The 17,741-nt window shown below is 48.9% G+C and overlaps 2 protein-coding genes across 10 annotated transcripts in view; one reads left to right on the forward strand and one right to left on the reverse strand.

Moving 5' to 3' along the window:
* The window catches only part of CENPP (centromere protein P), a 223,180-nt gene extending 218,336 nt beyond the window's left edge, over positions 1-4,844 (forward strand). Inside the window, exons 6-8 of the mRNA XM_032308420.1 lie at positions 3,059-3,138; positions 4,119-4,210; positions 4,479-4,844. Of these exons, the coding sequence (XP_032164311.1) occupies positions 3,059-3,138; positions 4,119-4,210; positions 4,479-4,609 (303 nt within the window). The 3' untranslated portion in view covers positions 4,610-4,844. The remainder of the gene's footprint in view (positions 1-3,058; positions 3,139-4,118; positions 4,211-4,478) is intronic.
* A 766-nt stretch (positions 4,845-5,610) lies between these two features.
* IPPK (inositol-pentakisphosphate 2-kinase) overlaps positions 5,611-17,741 on the reverse strand; it is a 46,833-nt gene continuing 34,702 nt past the window's right edge. For 5 of the 9 annotated variants that reach the window (XM_032307083.1, XM_032307082.1, XM_032307086.1 and 2 more), the window contains 2 exons: positions 8,854-8,933; positions 5,611-6,872 (listed from right to left, as the gene is read on the reverse strand). In XM_032307083.1, the coding sequence (XP_032162974.1) occupies positions 6,647-6,872; positions 8,854-8,933 (306 nt within the window). In that variant the 3' untranslated portion in view covers positions 5,611-6,646. Of the gene's footprint in view, positions 6,873-7,472; positions 8,574-8,853; positions 8,934-9,799; positions 9,838-12,499; positions 13,374-17,741 lie in introns of those variants that run through there. The other 4 variants (XR_004277362.1, XM_032307087.1, XM_032307090.1 and 1 more) reach the window with 4 other exon arrangements.

The following is a 17,741-nucleotide window of genomic DNA, read 5'->3' on the forward strand; positions in this document are numbered from 1 at the left end:
CTTTCAATACACTAAAATCTCCTGAATTTTGTACGCTTTGAAGGAGTGAATGGTATGTGAATTATATCTCAATTTTTAAAAAGAAATCGTTGAATTAGGCAGACATAAAGTCAAGATGAATTAATCTATCAGTGGACACTCAGGTGCATTTGAGCTCAGGATACAAGGTTGCCCGTTCGTGCGAGCAGGAGGCAGGCAGGGCGCCCCGGGCCCTTCCCCCCGGGCACTGGGCTGGTAGCCCTGGCACGTAAACGCAAGGCTGGTTTTCTCCAGTGCTCCTAGAAGTCTGTTCCCTTTGGACCAGCAGCCGTCAACGGCAAAGCAAGTCTCCGGTGTGAAAGGGTGTGACCCGGAGCCAGCGTCCCCATGGCCACCACTGCTGCCAGACACCAGGGGAGCTCTTGAAGGCACACTGCCAGGCGAGTGGCAAGCGCTGAGTAAACCCCATGCTGAATCACACTGAGGCCAGGCTTCCAGGGGGGGGAGGCTGACGCCCCGCGTGTGCAGAGTTCCCCCCTCGCACAGCTTGTTCCCAGCTTCCCAACGCCGCCTCCCGTCACACACAGTCCTACGTGAAACTTCTGACCACCGCTGACGTGTGCTCATCTGCCTTAGGAGCTGCGTCCCATGTCACGTCTCTGTTCTCCGCAGCGCCCCCTGCGCACCGCGGTCTCCCCGCGCTCTGTGGGTCTTGATGCCGCCGCTGCCCGCGGCTCCGCTCTGCGCTCTGCTGCGTGTGCGCGGGTGCGGGAGGCCGGGGCGCGGGCCGCCGTGCTGCCTTGTGTAAGAGGCAACTCAGCACCCCCAGGGGCTCTCCAGAAACATTCTGGGTGCCCGGCCTCTTCCTGGTGTCCGCGTTTGTACTTGTTTCTGTTTGTTTTTCAACTAGAGGGAGTGTATCTTTTTGTGAACACTTATCTAAGCCCTCCTTTTGCTAGTGAGGAGGCCCGGCCAGGCTGTGAGGTCCGCCCCGGGGGCTGAGCCCGCGGCGTGTCTGTCCCACGGGCTCCACGCCGGAGCCAGCACCCGCCTGGTGCCGCCGCCCCCCAGCCTGGGAGCTGCCCCGCCGCGCTCACGTGTCCCTCTGTGGGGCCCTGCTACAGCTGTTATTAATTTAGAGGAGCTTGAGGTTTAAAAAGCAAGCAGCGCTTTCCATTTAGAACACTTAAGTATACATTTTCTCATACACACTGTTTTGCTGAAATTAGAAACTGGCTGTAAGCTTAAACCAGGCCGAGCCCAGCCTTTGGTCAGAACAGCTTGGTGTTTGGACGTGATCGTGCCCCGTCGGCATCTTTCACACGTGGGTCTGGAGCCCTGGCCTCACACCCTGGCAGCAGAGGCCGATCTTCGGGCCGGCCCTTTAGAAGCTGTCCCTACAAGACCTCCTTCTTGGGGCTGATTGGGCTGTGTCCACCGAGCACTTGTGTCCTCAGGAAGGTCCTGTCCTCCGAAGCCCTGGGTTCTGATTCCCACAGCTGTCCCGTGAGGCTCCGTGTGGGACACGGCAGGGCTCGCATCTGCCCTCCGCGTCAGCCCGGATATCCGTTTCTTTACCACGCGCAGTGGGAGGAGGGCGAGAAGACGTGTCTCTGACACTGGCCCCGGAGCCCACCGCAGCCTCGGCTGCCCTCCCCCCAGCCCTGCAGTCCGCTCCCCAGAGAGCAGACCTCGAAGCCAGGTGTATGTTCATGTGTCAGTTCTGCTGCGAGGAATAAGATCAGATTTTTCTAGAATATTAGGTGGAGGGGAAAACCAGCCCTACCTTAGAGTTACAAGCCTAGAAATCTGTGAAATTCCATTTCATTTCCCTCTTAGAAAGAGGACCTTCGACTCTCGAGTGGCATGTGATCTCGTGAAGCTGGCTTGGTGGAGCATGCTCCCCGAGACCCCGTTAGCCCAGGCAGCCAGGCACACTTCGGGGGGAGACCGATGCAGAGGTCACCAGGGGCCCCCAGTGGCTCTGTTCCCGAAGTGCAGATGGGCGGGGGCCATTGGGCAAGTGTGAGGATGGACAGGGTGGGAGCGTCTGCTGCGGCCAGGGCCTGCTGGGGCTGCCGTTTAAAGGGCTTTTAAGGCCAAATACTAAAGCTGCAGACAACAGCAGTAAGACAGCACTTACTGTCTTACTGGTCGAGCATCACCCTGGTGAGCTGCAAGGAACTCTGCAGAGCATGTGCAACTGGTCTCAGGCCACGTATGCCTCGAGAACAGGGCAGACGGAAAGGGCCACCCCAGGGCAGAGAAGGGTCTAGGGAGGCAGTGTGGCCAAAGGCGAGGGAGCCCTGGGGGACAAACAGGTGCAACCGGGATGAAGCTCTTCACTGGGAGGTAGAGGGTGTGGGCACACGGGGGCTGTGGCACAGTGGAAAGATCTAGAACAGGCAGCACCACTGAGCACAAGCGGCAGGAGTGGGGTGGCCAGGATGCCGCATACTGGGTCTTAGACCACAGAGGGGCTCCTGCAGGACCAGCTGAGAGGGGTCCTGGCTGCACGCAGGATGGAAATCAAACGCTGAGCCAGCGGGAGGTGAGAACAGCGTTTACTGAACTTACAGAAAGATACAGACAGAGCATCTGGGAGACGTGGAAAGGAAAGGAGGGAGTCTTGTCTTTGTTCAGGGTCTTGGGGCTTTCTACTGAGGATGGTGGTCTGGTGCACATGACCCCTCGGGCCTCCAGGAACCGTGAGAACAAAGACGAGGACCCAGGTGCTATTCCTGGGAGCCAAGGGGCCTTGGCGTCGAAGTGTCTAGCACTGGACGTCTGGAATAGGCGTCTGATGGCTTCCAGGCCTTCTCACCTGGTCCTGCCTTAGATGTGGTCGGAGTCCTGGCCCCTTACAAGGAGGGCGGACACCATCTACATTGCGGCCTGTGTGAAATGGGGGTGCAGGTCCTAGCAGGAAAAAGAGCCAAGAGCCAGTTGGGGGGCAGGCCTTCAGCTTCCCTGTCTCGGGGGACCATGATGCCGAACCACCAGTGCACTGCAACCTGACGACTTCACGACGGCTCCTGTCCCGTCCCTGATTTTTCTATACTCACTTCCTCTCCCACAGGAGAAGTACCCAGAAGCCGTGCACCTCCCAGAGGGGGCCGCCTCCAGCTGCATGGTGGTCCGCAGCACGCGCCAGCCTGGGTGAGTGCGGATGCCCTGCCTCCAGCAGGCCCAGCCTCCCCCACACCAGGCGGCTGCTTGCTCTTGCAAACGAGCATTACAAGTGCTAGAAAATGTCAACTCCCTTCCAGACACCTTGATGTGTCTGTGCAGCCCTGGGGAAAAGAGCAGGGAGGGAGGGGACACGGGGCACCGGCCAGTGGTGCTGGGCTCACTGCAGGGATGGAGCGAGCCAGTGGGGGAGGCCGGGAGGAGCTGGGGCTCTGTCTTGACGGGCTGACCTGGGGAGAGGCCGGCGGGCAGGAAGTTCTGGGTGAAGGGAGGACCTCTCTGGGGCCCCATGCACACACGTGGGAGTCCCCCACACCCCACTTGAGGCGCCTTCACGGTCTAGGTCAGAGTGCCTGAGGGGCTTTGTTTTCACACCTCCACATGGAGCCGTAACTATGTGGACTTCTCAGCCTTGCCTTTGTTACTCCACATTATTTCCAAAATGAGCTTCTGGCAGTGTGTGGAGCCGTACGGCTCATTCATTCTCAGTGGTTCAACTCTGTCAGCTCTATTTCTGCTTTCTTTGGGTCCTGGGCACTTGGGTCATCCATCGTTTTCCACTATTTCTCACACTCCTGTCCATGTCACTGGACACTCGAGGACCCAGGGTTCTGTGGCTGGAAGTGAAATTCCTGGCTCCCATCACTGCCGATGCTTTTCGGTCTACGCTGTCCGTTCAGGCTCCACACCAGTTGGTTTTCCGCAACCTGTACGTCACCCGTATGGCCACACCGCCACGTTGTGGGTCCAGAACAGCATCTTGCTGGGTCTTGGGGTCCATTTCCCTCCTCATTCATGTCACACATGCTTCGCTGAGCAGACGTGGTGCGTATCCATCCATGCCAGACGTCTTCGGGAGCACATCCTCAGGGAGGGTGACAGGTGCCACACAGGTCACACTTCCCACCTGGCTTCATTCAGCACTTAGGAAGGCATCTTACATCTTTCAGGTTCGAGCTGGTCATCGTTTGGAGGGTGCAGATAGATGAAGAAGGGAAGGTTTTGCCAAAGCTGGACCTTCTCCCCAAAGCACCACAGCAAGGTAGGGGCCTGGCAAGGGGGTGTGTGTAAGGACTTACGGTGTCCAACAGGCGCCTGCTGCTGTCTTCTGGTCTTCAGGGCAAGAATCAAAAGGCGAGCATCTCAGTGTATTGTTTATATTGGTTTATCAGTGACCAGAAAGCAGAGGCGAGGAGAGACTGTTCCCTCCCCACGTCTGGTGTGTGGGTCCATCCCCATGGTCACAGCAGTCGTCGGCTGGGGAGGGAGGGTCTCAGCGCGGCGGCTCAGCCAGTCTGCTCTCCCTGCAGCCCTGGAGCTGGACAGGAACCGAGTCCTGGAAACCGCGCCTCGCAGCTTCCGAGCCCTGCTGGGTGTGCTGGGCATCGAAGCCGCTCTCGAGAGCCTGATCAAGTCACTCTGCACGGCGGACTCCAGCTAGTTCCTGGCAAACACGCAGGTGCGTGACCGTCTTCCACAGAGAAACGACACCTTTAGGACACGTTGTCTGTGCAGTTTTAGCACATTCTAGATCATCCGTCAGAATGTGGGGAAATAGACAACAGCTACTGCAGTACAAAACGCCAGACCAGCAGCACGTACAGTGCCTGGGGCACCTGGCGGGCTCGGCTGGGGGAGCATGCAACTCTTGACCTCAGGGTTGTGAGTTCAAGCTCCACACTGGGGGTACAGAATACTAAAGAATAATAATAATAATAAACTTTCTCAAAAGTTAAGCTTATTATTATTTTTCCTATATTTCCCTATTATTATTTTAAAAATAATAATAGGAATGTCCATCCTTGGATTTAGGGGAGCAGCTGGTCCTACCTCTCACCAAGTCTGAGGATGGAAGCACCCTGGAGATCAGCCCCCCCTTGCCACCCAAGGGCCCCCATTCCTTGACATTCCTGATGCCCAGGGTGACGCACCCACCTTGCCACCCTGCCCTACAGAGTAGAACTCACTCTTCTTGGTCTTGACATCAAAGTGCAGCAGTCAGCTTTAAAAACGCAGTGTCATAGACTTGACAACCCCCACACCCCGTCCCCCAGGAAGCACTGGCCTCAGCCGTCCCATTTAAAAGGTTAGAATCGGTAGGGGCCGCACTGGAGTGTGAGGCGGAGACCACACAGGGCAGGACCTCGTCGGTCGCCATGTGGATGCTGGTGGTTTCAGCCAGGACGGGCCTCAGGGGGGGCCCAACCCACCTCCTTGCAAGGCCGGGGTGCTGTGCACACCCGTCCTCACTCAGGCCAGCAACAAGGAGCTACCTCAGGCCCAAACCACAGAGATGCTTCCGTCCACACATGTCCCTGCAAGGGGTGTCTCCACAGCCCCCCAACGCCCACAGGTGAGACAGGTGTCATTTGAGTATCTTTCTGAACCTCTGAGGGAAGAAGTAAACGTTGACAAAGCTGAATAAATTCTAGGAGAGCTGGCTTGATTCAAACAAGTATAATTCTCAAGTTATCACAAAATTCCCCACAGAAATTTACAATCAGCAAAATATTCTTATTTTTCACGTAGCATTTTCATACAATACCGTGGTTTTGCTATTATAATCTTATGTTACAATAAACCTTCATTAGTCCCTCAAAACGATGATATAAATAATCTGTACAACCCACCATAGAGTAAAAAACCAAAGCCAAGATTCCCCCCAGTTTTCTTAGCAGCCGGGCACACTACGGTGACCCCAACAAGAACCCTCTTGGTGCCAGCCAGGAGTCGCTCATCGCTGCAGGAGCAGAGCTGGCGGCTCCCCCCAAGCACCGGATGCGAGGCGCGCAGCCCCCCAGCTCCCGCGCCGCAGCGGCAGCCACACGGCACGGAACGCCTCGGCTCCCCTCACGTCAGAGAAAGCGCTCGTGAGTGGTGTCCACCCCTGACCTGAGTCCCATGCTCCCTGAAGACCCTGTGCAGAGCAGTGGCCGTGGCACCTCCAAAGAGACGTCAAGTCCACGCAGCTCAGGACCCTCGTCCGCACCAGCCCCGCATCCCTCTGTGCGGCAGAGCCCACGAGGCCTGTGCTGACTGGGGGCTCGCACAGACAAAGCTACTACATAACTCAGCTGGGAAAGTTCCAGTAGTATCCATGTTTTCTTTCAAGACCAACTGTAAGATGTACGCGACAATTCAAGTTTTCTATGTTAGAGTCTGGTGGCAGGAGATCCAAACCTAGGGTCTTAAGGCTTTTACATCAGCGATTAGACATCAGCCCTGGGTGGGGAGGAGGAGTGGCCCAGAGCAGAAGGTGTGGGGACACCACACGCAGCAGCGCTCAGGTCTGACACTCGTCCTTGAAGGTGTTTCTGCGGCCCTTCCATGCGGGGTCACCCAGACACAGCCCTACCTGGCCAGGTGGTTAAAAAGCAAAAACACTCACAGCCTAAGGTCACCCAACACAACAGAAAACAGCTCTCTCCCTCGGCCTGCACATTCTGTGTTCAAGTTTTGAAGACCCCGCAGGAAGCGCCTAGACCTTCCGGAGGACCAGCGTGCAGTCCTCCCTCTCCTTGTACCTGGCCGGCGTCACGGCTGCGTCTTTGGCGAGTACAGTCTTGGAGTAGAAGTTGACTATCTTGCCGTCCAGTTTGTACTGGTGAGGAATGCTCTCGTAGGGCTTGAGGTCGAGGTCCAGCACGGACACGGAGAAAGCAAACCTGGATCTCGACGAAGGGACAACAGGCCTCTGCTCGGAGCTGGAAGCGGAAGAGCAGCTTCAGGACACATGAACCCCAAATCCTCACCCCTTTCGGGAAACGCACCCCGCCAATGCCCGCCGTGACCCCCCCCCCCCCCCCACCGCACAGACAGGAGGGCTAGCAGGTGAACCCCCGGTCCCAGGGGCCCCTGACCGGGACTCAGCAGTCACTACCCCGAGAGAAAGGAGGTGGTCAGCCCGGCCTTTCCTCAAGCCAATGGAGCAGACTTCCCTCCCCCGCCTCTTCCCACATCTGCTGCGAAGCCCATGTTCCCTGGGGCGCTTCATGTTAGGAGAGCGCGCTCTGATTTCATGCTCTAGTCTCAAATCTCATCTGCAGGGCTCATGTTTTGTTTCTAAGGCTTAGTTTTGTGGGTTTTTCTAAACATCAGAAGTAGTCGTGCTTATAACAGAAAATGAACAATTATTTATATTAAAACCAACCACTCTGAGGCTAATTCTGAATTTTGTACTCAAATCGTGGTGCCATCCACCCCACTCAGCTCTCCGAGTGCTCGGTAATATTCTGCATCCAGCAATGGCTAAATATATAAGAGCTCAGTTTAGCCCAAGAGAAATTCTAGTTTCCCACACTTACTACTCTCGAAGCTTTAGAAAACATCCCAAAACAACACGAATTTCAAAGCTCCTGCCTGGGAGGGAAGACCAATGAGCACACTCCCGCTCTGACAGCTCAGCAAGGCCGAGACTCTCGCTTAACTCCTGTCCCGAAATACCCTCTGTCGGGAAAAGGGAGCCGTGGCTCAGCTGCTGGGCCGAAGCTACTCCCTCCCAAACGGCAGAAGGTCCCGCTTCCAAGGCCTGAGCTCCAGGCAGCGGGGCCCGGACAGCACCTCTCGGGCCCCCAGCAGGTTTCCCACGACCAAGCCGGCACCTGACAAGGTGACACGCACACAGACAGGCATCGCCTGGTACAAGGGCTGCCTCTGTCTGTGTGTCCAGCACAAGTTCCGGGGAGCCCAGGGCGCAGCTCCAGTGCCAAAACGCTCCTGCGCTGCGCCCCGGGACTCCTGGGACCGGCGTCCCCGCCCGCCCGCGTCTGCCAACCAGCCAGCCCGCCCTGCACATTCCCGCACATTCCTGAGTGCGTGCCTATTTGAGGAAGGGCAGCGGGTGACAGCCGCATGCTTCTGTCATCAGACAAGGTGGCTCAGTCCAGTGAACGCGCACTGCAGCCACATCCTCCCGGGATCCCAGGGGTCCTCGTCTAAACAGAACCACCTTTTCGGATTTCAGCTACACCCTAGGAACATCCCTCCTCGTTTCCTGTCCGCTCCATGCCCGCCAGGGAGTAGCAGTCCTGGGAATGTTTAGTTCAAAAGCATCTGAGAAATGGGTGGCCGGCAGCCAACGATAAGGTCATCTTGACCCGGGAACACAAGTCAGAAGAATGTGGAACATTCCACAAACACTGGGTTTGGCACTCTGCGCATCAGTGCTGAAGATGCTGTCTAATTAGCAAGAGAAGATTATCATGCTCATCCTGACTTCCTAAAAAAAGGCAGAGGAGGGGACTGGACAAAGAGAACAACGTCCCGGGAGCACTGCTGCCAACAGGAAGCTCGACAGGGAACGTGCGGTCCCACAGGCCTGGAAGGGCCGCGAAGGCCGGTGTATCAGGACCTCGTGGGGGATATGCAGCTTCTCAGGCCTCCAAGCATCAATCAGCACACGGCACCTTGAGAAAAAGTAATTTGTGCCACAGGATCCAAGCTGCTTCTAAGTCTTTGGTATTTTCTTAGAAAACGATAGTAATCTCTAACAGGACAATCTTAAGATATTCTCGGGAAATGTCTTTCCAACCAAATCACAAGCTTCAAGAGAGCAGCAGGAGTTAGCAAGCCATGGTGGGTTACGAGGTGTCACAGAGCCCACAGACATCAGCCTGGCAGCACAAGTGGCCTGCCAGGGTGCTGTAACCGCAGGGACACGAGCGCGGGACGCAGCAGGCAGCTCACCTTGTGTCCTGCAGGCAGGGGGAGAGCGCGATCATGATGGAGCAGTCCTTCGCGGTCATGGCCACCCGGTACTGCTGAACCTGCGGCGGGATGGGGAGGTCAGCACCGGGCCCGTACCCCCACCACACGCACCCAGCACCCAGACCCTGGCACGGTCCAGAAATCGGCTGCAGGTCTGGGGTTAAGTGAGGAAGCCCCAGGCCAGCCCGCCCCGCCCTCACTGCAGGTAGCATGCGGAGCCCGACTCCGAACACCAGGACGCAGGCTTGTCTTCAGCAAGGCAGCCGGTTTGCCAGCTTGGAAGTCTGCTACCTGGGCCGCTGGGGTGCTAGACAGCCTGACGGTGCTGAGCCAGGTCTGTTCCACACACGCACAGCGCGGCCTGCAAAGGTCACACCACCAGCATGAACGATGCTGCGGGCGGAGGGCTGCCAGGCTCGGCGTGAACGCCCTTCACCCCCAGAGTGACCCACAACTGGCCCGCTCAGCAAGACCTGTGACAGCAAGGCTGGGTTCAAACCCAGGCACTGTGGCTCTCAACACTGGGCTGGACCACAAACTCGCACCAGCCTACAACCATGTCTGCCAGGGCCGCTGGCGCAAACCACACACAGCGTGCTTTGGGGACCCAACTCGTGAGGCCGTGTGTGCCCACCTACATGGCAGACACGTAGGTTCCGGAAAGCATCACCTCCGCATAGTCTGGGGCATTTACCCCGCCACCCTTTGATGTCTCACATTATTATCTGAGTTTTTTAGACTGAATAGCTCTCACTTTCACAAAAATAATCATAAAAAAGGAAATGGGCCTTACAGGCTGTCACTGGCCTCAACGTCATGTGCTGAATGATCAGTCTCGCCTTCTGTCTGAGTCCCACCGCGCGAAAACATCCAGTTCCCTGCGCACAACCATGCGGGGCACCGCAGGCCGGATGATGGCTTTTTTGGGGCCTACAAAACCTCTTCTATACTTGGTTCATTTGGCTACGAAATCAGGTTATTTCACAAAACATACAAAAAATTCAGTCCAAACGAATTAAAGAGATAAGCGTTTTTAAAAAGTAGAAAATAAGGCAAGCCAGAAAAGACGAACAGATCCGAATTCCCAAAGAGGAAGTGCCTGCGGAACACTGTCCTAATACCAGCGTGGAAGCTCGGGACCGGCAGCAATCACAGACGACCGGCACCAAGGCGTCAAGGGCTAGATCCATTCGGAGGTGGGAGCCACAGGATGGCAGCCTTCTGGGACCTGCAGCCCTGCTTCAAAGAGATCGCTCACGAAACCTGGGGTCAGAGGACCCTAACTTGCCAGGGTTTCCCTGGCCCCCAGCGGAAACAAACCCAAGAACCTCTCTGAAAGAAGACATTATCCTAAGCCTTGCATTATTTCTAAAATAATTATAAAATGTAGTGATTGACAAACAAGTTAAATTATCCAGGTGAACACCTCCAGGAAACCCCAGGCCCAGGCCAGCAGAGGCATACACGGATGCAGCCACTAGAGGTGCCAGACAGACCTGCTGCTCTGTCCAAAGGATGAAAGACAAAATCAAGAACTTGAGAGGAAAGCAGGGGTGCCTGGGTGGCTCAGTGGGTTAAAGCCTCTGCCTTCGGCTCGGGTCATGGTCCCAGGGTCCTGGGATCGAGCCCCGCATCGGGCTCTCTGCTCAGCAGGGAACCTGCTTCCTCCTATCTCTCTCTCTCTGCCTGCCTCTATGTTTACTTGTAATCTCTGTCTGTCAAATAAAATAAATAAAATCTTTAAAAAAAAAAGAACTTGAGAGGAAAGCTAGAAGATATAAAAATGAACCATATGTAAATTTTAGAGCTGAAAAAATACAAAAACCAATTATTAAGAATGCAAGAGATAGTTTTAACAGATTAGACAAAACTCAAGAGACTTGCTACAACGGAAGACAGGTCCAAGTAAAAAATATCCAGAATGAGGCATGGAAAGTAAGACAGCTGGAAAATACCAAGGAAATGGGCAGAAATCACATCTGAAGATGTGAAGGCCAAATATATTCCAAAACTGAGGAAAGACATCAAGCCACAGACTGAAGAATGACTCCAAAGAAACACAATCAGTTATACACATCACCAAACACTTAAGAATGAGTCACCAGCAGAACAGCACAAAGGAAACGTTAAAGGTTACCTTCAGACAACAAGATCATTCCAGATACAAGCTCCAGGACGCAGGGCAGGATGAAAAGCAACCCAAGAGAAGCAACTGTGGGTCAAAGAACACTGACCCTATGTAATAACATCTCCTTGAGTTTAAAACAACAGAATACACAGCAACAGGATTTAAGTCAAGATGAGAGTAAAACATACTCTGAGAATTTTGCACCATCCAAAAAGAGAGTGAAGGTACTAGACATTAGACTTTTGTAAGTCTACTACTTGCTGCAAAGGTTAGGATAACTACTAAGAAAAAAGCAAAAGACTGTAGATTCCAACAGAGTGAGGAAATGGAATGATTAAAAAAATTACCCAAAAGATTCTAAAAGAGGAGAGGACGAGAAACCTACCACAACAGGTGGTAAAGGATTACACCCAAGTATACGTTCACAAAACAGCAGAAAGGATAGAAAACCAAACCATAAATGCAAAGACAAAGACTAAAAACAAAAGAATAGAAAAGATACGCAGGGCAACTGCTAACCAAAAGAACCTACAGACGTTACACTAGTATCACACAAAGGAAACTTAAGGTAATACCAGACATAAACACAGTAAAAATTATAAATGACACTTGAAAATGAAAATTTTGATTTACCAGGAAAAGTGTAACAATTTTAAGGCACCTTACAATATAGCCTCAAAACAAATAACAAAAATTCCACAATTATTATGTAAAAAAACTTCAAAACATCCTTCTTTTGAACGAAGCAGACAGTAAAATACGGTGATAGAAGATCTGAACACAATTAACCTGACCTCATGGGAAGTTATAAAACACTACACCCAACAATTTAAGAAGACACCTTCTTTTTTTAAAGTATGCACAGAAGCATTTTTCAAATAAATTGATCTATAAAACCAAATCATAATACATTTCAAAGGATCAAAAGCCAATCTTAACGAATTTCCAAAGGACCATATGGACTGTGTGTTCTCTCACCATAATGCAATGTTGCTAGTAATCCATACAAAAAAGATAATGAGAATCTCCATGTGTTTGGTAATTAATTCCTTCTAAATACTTACGTGGTCAAAGGAGAAATCTTAATAGTAATCAGAGCATATATTTTACATGAATGGTGTTGAAAACAGAGCTTGTGGAATGAAGCTAAAAAAAGGTTTACAAAAAAAAAATAGTGTTAAATACACATTTTAGAAAAAAGTCTAAAACTTAATTAGATAAGCACATCAGAAGTTATAAGAACAAATAATCCAAAGAAGAAAGGAAAACAATGCAGAAATTACCAAAATAGGAAAGAATCACTCAGTATAGTAAAGGATCCTATGTTAATCTTTATAGAACAAAAATGATAAACTCTTTGTAGTATGGATTAAAAAAAGAAAACAGAAGACATCAGGAATAAAAGAGCATTTTCAGATCTTATAGAACATTAAAAGAATATAATCAAAAAACTATATGCAAAAATTTTGAAAATTTTAGATGAGACAAATTTCTAGAAAGAAATGCTACTAAAATTGACAAAAGAAGAAGAAAATCTGAAACTGAGATCCCAATTTAAAATTTTTCTTCAAAGACAATGATCGGCCCAGATGGTTTTACCTGTGGTTCTACAAAACATGTAAGGAAAAAATAATGTAATTCTTACTTCACCTCTAACAGAGAACCAGAAAATGAGCAAATATTCTTCAAATGTTTTATGAGGCAGGCATACCCTTGATACCAAGGCCTAACAAAGACATTACAAAAAACTCACATCACTCATAAACATATATGCAGAAGAAACCCTAAACAAAATACTAGCAAACCAAATATATAAAAGTAATAAATTACTGTAAAAATTGTACCATTAACCACATTAACAGAAAATAGACAAGTCCTATAATCATCTAATAAAAATAGAAAAAGCATTGATAAAATTCAACAATCTGCTGCTGAGAAAAACTTTTAACGAATTAGGAATAGAATGGAACATCCTTAGTTTTTAACTTATTTATTTAAAAAATAAATACCCCCCCCCAAAAAACCTAGAACACACAATGTACTTAGTACACACAATGTACTTAGTGGTACAGTGGGGGAATTCCCACCGTCACAAACAAACTAGATGCAGTTAAGCACAACAAAATAAGTAAAAGGCCTAAGGATCAGAAAGCAAAAAACCAAATTTGTAGACAGTATGATTCCATACGATGAAAATCCAAAAGCTGTAAGTGACTAGTCAGAATCAGTGAGTTTAGGGCACCTGCGTGGCTCTGTCGGTTAAGAGGCGGACTTTGGCTCAGGTCCTGCATCGGGCTCCCCACTCAATGGCGAGTACACTTCCTCTCCCGCTGTGCCCCGCCAATGCTTTCTCTCTCAAATAAATAAAAATCTTTTAAGAAAACAAAATCACTGAGTTTAGCAGGTTGACACATATAAAGTCAGATAAAAAATCAATTGCAGGGACACGTGGGTGGCTCAGGCAGTTAAGTGTCTGTCTTCGGCTCAGGTCATGATCCCGGGGTTCTGGGACTGAGTCCCACATTGGTCTCCTTGCTCAGCAAGGCGCCTGCTTCTCCCTGTCTGCCCCTTCCCTGCTTGTGCTCTCACAGTCCGTCTCTGACAAATAAATAAAATAAAGCCAACACTATAGTCACCAGAATGACTTAAAATTTACAAGACCCACAAGCAAGTGGTAGAGAGGATGAGGAGCAATGGGAGCAACTCTAGCCAGTCGCAGGGAATAGAAGTAGGCAACTGTTTCGCAATGTCTCCTCAAGTCAATATCTCTGGCCCAAAAATTCCACTCCTGGGAATATTTCCAAGAGAAATGTGTGACATGTTCAGCAAGGTATCTGCGTAAGAATGTTTACAGCAGCTTTATTCGTAACAGCCCGAAACAGGGAACAACCCAAATGTCCATCAACAGTGAATGGATAAATTGTGGTACATCCGTTCAATGGACTGCTGTAAAGCAATGCATGTATGGAAATGCATGCAATAACGTGACAATCTCATAAACAGTATAGAGTTTTTTCTTCTTAAAAAAAACAACAGGGCGCCTGGGTGGCTCAGTGGGTTAAGCCGCTGCCTTCGGCTCAGGTCATGATCTCAGGGTCCTGGGATCGAGTCCCACATCGGGCTCTCTGCTCAGCAGGGAGCCTGCTTCCTCCTCTCTCTGCCTGCCTCTCTGCCTACTTGTGATCTCTCTCTGTCAAATAAATAAATAAAATCTTTAAAAAAAAAAAAAAAAGAACAGATTCTGGGGCACTTGGGTGGCTCAGTGGGTTAAGCCTCTGCCTTCAGCTCAGGTCATGATCTCAGGGTCCAGGAATGGAGCCCCGCATCCGGCTCTCTGCTCAGCGGAGAGCCTGCTTCCCTCTCTCTCTCTGCCTGCCTCTCTGCCTACTTGTGATCTCTGTATGCCAAATAATAAAACCTTAAAAAAAAAAAATGGATTCCATATATATAGTTCAAAACCAAAACAAACCAAACTATAAGAATATAAACCAACAGGGGCGCCTGGGTGGGTCAGTGGATTAAGCCTCTGCCTTTGGCTCAGGTCATGATCTCAGGGTCCTGGGATCAAGCCCTACGTCGGGCTGTCTGCTCGGCAGGGAGCCTGCTTCCCTCTCCATCTCTGCCTGCTGCTCTGCCTATTTGGGATCTCTCTTTCTCTGTCAATCAATAAATAAAATCTTTAAAAAAAAAGAATATAAACCAACAAAATAGTTAATGTGGGGGGAGAAAGAAAGAGGAGTAAGTGACAGGGAAACAACAGGGATTGTGTCTGGCTGCCAGGGTTCCACATCCAGACCTAACTGGTAATTCCATCAAAAGTCTGCTTTGTGACAAATTGGGCTGTACATTTTTTTCTGTGCACTTTTCTGTATGTGCTATATCTCACAATACAAATGGTTGAGAATAGGGGTGCCTGGGTGGCTCAGTCATTAAGTGTCTGCCTTCGGCTCAGGTCATGATCCCAGGGTCCTGGATTGAGCCCCGCATCGGGGTCTCTGCTCAGCGGGAAGCCTGCTTCTCCCTCTCCCACTCTCCCTGCTTGTGTTCCCTCTCTCACTGTGTCTCTTTCAAATAAATAAAAAACAAAAACAAAAACAAAAAAAAAGTGGTTGAAATTAGAATCTTAGAAAATTAAAATAAAATTCCAAATACTGATTAATATAGTGTTTTGGGGGGCATGGGGGAAAAGGGCCCTCAACTTTGCAAGAAGGAACATAAAATTGGCAAAATCTTTTTGAAAGGGTAAAACTGACAGAATCTATCAGTCAATTCATCAATTTCATTTCCAGTAATCTACCTTCAGATATGCCTAGGTGCACTAGAATTGGGAGTACAAAATTGTCAACATTATTTTTAACAGTAACAAATTAAAAACAACACCCAAAGACATGACCATGATATGCCCATACTAAAGAGAATGACACTTTCAGGGGGTATGGAGGACTTCCAAGGGCCCTACTATAAAACAACTAAATCCCTGTTAACATATCTTTCAGTGCACTGTGGGGCTTGTAGGAGGTAAGAGAAACACTCACTCAATCCCTTCTTCTTAGCAGTCGCCCTGAAAGAGCCAAACTAGGGTTTCCAGCAAGAAGCAAATGAGAAGGCTGAGCTGTTCTACAGGCAGCTATCAGTGGAAGCACTGTTTCCAGAAAAAAGCCACAGAGTACACGGGTCCAAACTGAGATTTCTCCCTTAAGCCAAGAATCTTCTCTGGAGGAAGGCATCCCCCATTTAGGTCCCCAGGGGTCCCACAAACTAAAGAGCAAACAATACGAGCTCAAAATCAACTGTTAAAAACGTAAGCAGACAATACAGCACTGATGAATCACCCAAATTAACAAGGAATTTTTTTACCTCTAAGGTGCTATGTATCTGATATCAGATAAAGAATATAAAATAACTTCACTAATTGCTTAAAGAATAAAAGATGACATTTAAAATTGGGCCAACAACAAGGAACTATCAAAAGTACCAAGCAGTGGGCGCCTGGGTGGCTCAGTGGGTTAAGCCGCTGCCTTCGGCTCAGGTCATGATCTCAGGGTCCTGGGATCGAGTCCCGCATCAGGTTCTTTGCTCAGCGGGGAGCCTGCTTCCCTCTACATCTCTCTACCTGCCTCTCTGTCTACTTGTGATCTCTCTCTGTCAAATAAATAAATAAAATCTTAAAAAAAAAAAAAAAAAGTACCAAGCAGATGTGGAAATGAACCAAACAGAACTTTGATAAATAAAAAAAATATATGACTACTGAAACAGAAAACTCAATGAACAAATAAATTAGCAGATTAGACACAGGTAAAGAAAGAATCTATGAATTGAAAGGAGAAGTGAAGAAACACCCAGAATGTAGTATAAAGAGATAAAAAATAGGGAAGTACAGTTATGACATAAGGAAGATAAAAAGAGGTTTGATCTATATCTAATTAGAGTCTCAGAAGAAGAGAACAGGATAATGGAAAGAAAATATGTGAGTTTACTTGAAGAAGAGGAAAACTATAAACAACTGCAGGCCCATAAATTAGACAACTTAGATGAAATAGACAAACTCTTAAAAAGACACAAACTATCAAACTGACTCAAGAAGAAACAGGATCATGGGACCTGTAACAAATAAAGAAACTGAACTGAGCATCAAAACACTAACCACCTACAAAGAAAAGGCTAAGATACCTTCACTACTGAAATGTATCAAATATTTAAAAAATAGTATCAATCCTTCTCAAAACCCTCCAAGAAATACAAGGCTGGACCATTCCCAGCCACTTGATAATGCCAGTATTATCTGATACCAAAATCAGAAAAGACATCATAAAAAATGCAAAACTAGAAACCAGTATCTCTCTCTTTTTTTTTTAAGATTTTATTTATTTATTTGACAGAGAGAGATTACAGGCAGGCAGAGAGAGAGAGGAGGAAGCAGGCTCCCTGCTGAGCAGAGAGCCTGATGCGGGACTCGATCCCAGGACCCTGAGATCATGACCTGAGCCGAAGGCAGCGGCTTAACCCACTGAGCCACCCAGGCGCCCCCAGTATCTCTTTTGAATATGAACACAATAATCCTCAACAATATCACAGCAAACTGAATCTAGCAACATGTACAAAGGATCATATGCCATGACCAAGTACAATTTATACCTGGAATCTGAGGCTGGTTTTAACATCCAAAAACAAATGAATGTGATATTCCATATCTACAAAATAAAATTTTAAAAACCCCAAACATGAGCATCTCAATTGCAGCAGAAAACATCTGATAAACTCCAACATCCCTTCTTGATAAAAACACTCAACAAATTAGGGAAAGAAGCAACCTTCTTCAACCTGGTAAAGGGTATCTATGAAAAACCCAGAGCTAACATCATACATAATGATGAAAGACTGAACACTGTCCCAACAAGACCAGGAACAAATCAGGATTCTCTGTTCTTGCAACATCTATTCCACACTATACTGAAAATTCTAGTGAGGGCAGCTATTCAAGAAAAAGAAAAGGCAACCGAATTGGAAAGGAAGAAAGCTATCTCTAATCACAGATGATCTTGCATAGGGAGAATTCTAAGAAATCTACTAAAAATCTGTTAGAATAAAGGAATTAAGCAAGGGTGCAAGTTACAACACCAATATACAAAAACAAATTTCTATATACTTGTGACAATCAATTGGAAAACAGAATTAAAAATACATTTAGAACATCAAAAACTATAAAGAACTTCTCAAACTCAACACACACAGAACAGAT

This window comes from Mustela erminea, chromosome 12 (assembly GCF_009829155.1).
Source record: "Mustela erminea isolate mMusErm1 chromosome 12, mMusErm1.Pri, whole genome shotgun sequence".
Lineage (NCBI taxonomy): Eukaryota > Metazoa > Chordata > Mammalia > Carnivora > Mustelidae > Mustela > Mustela erminea.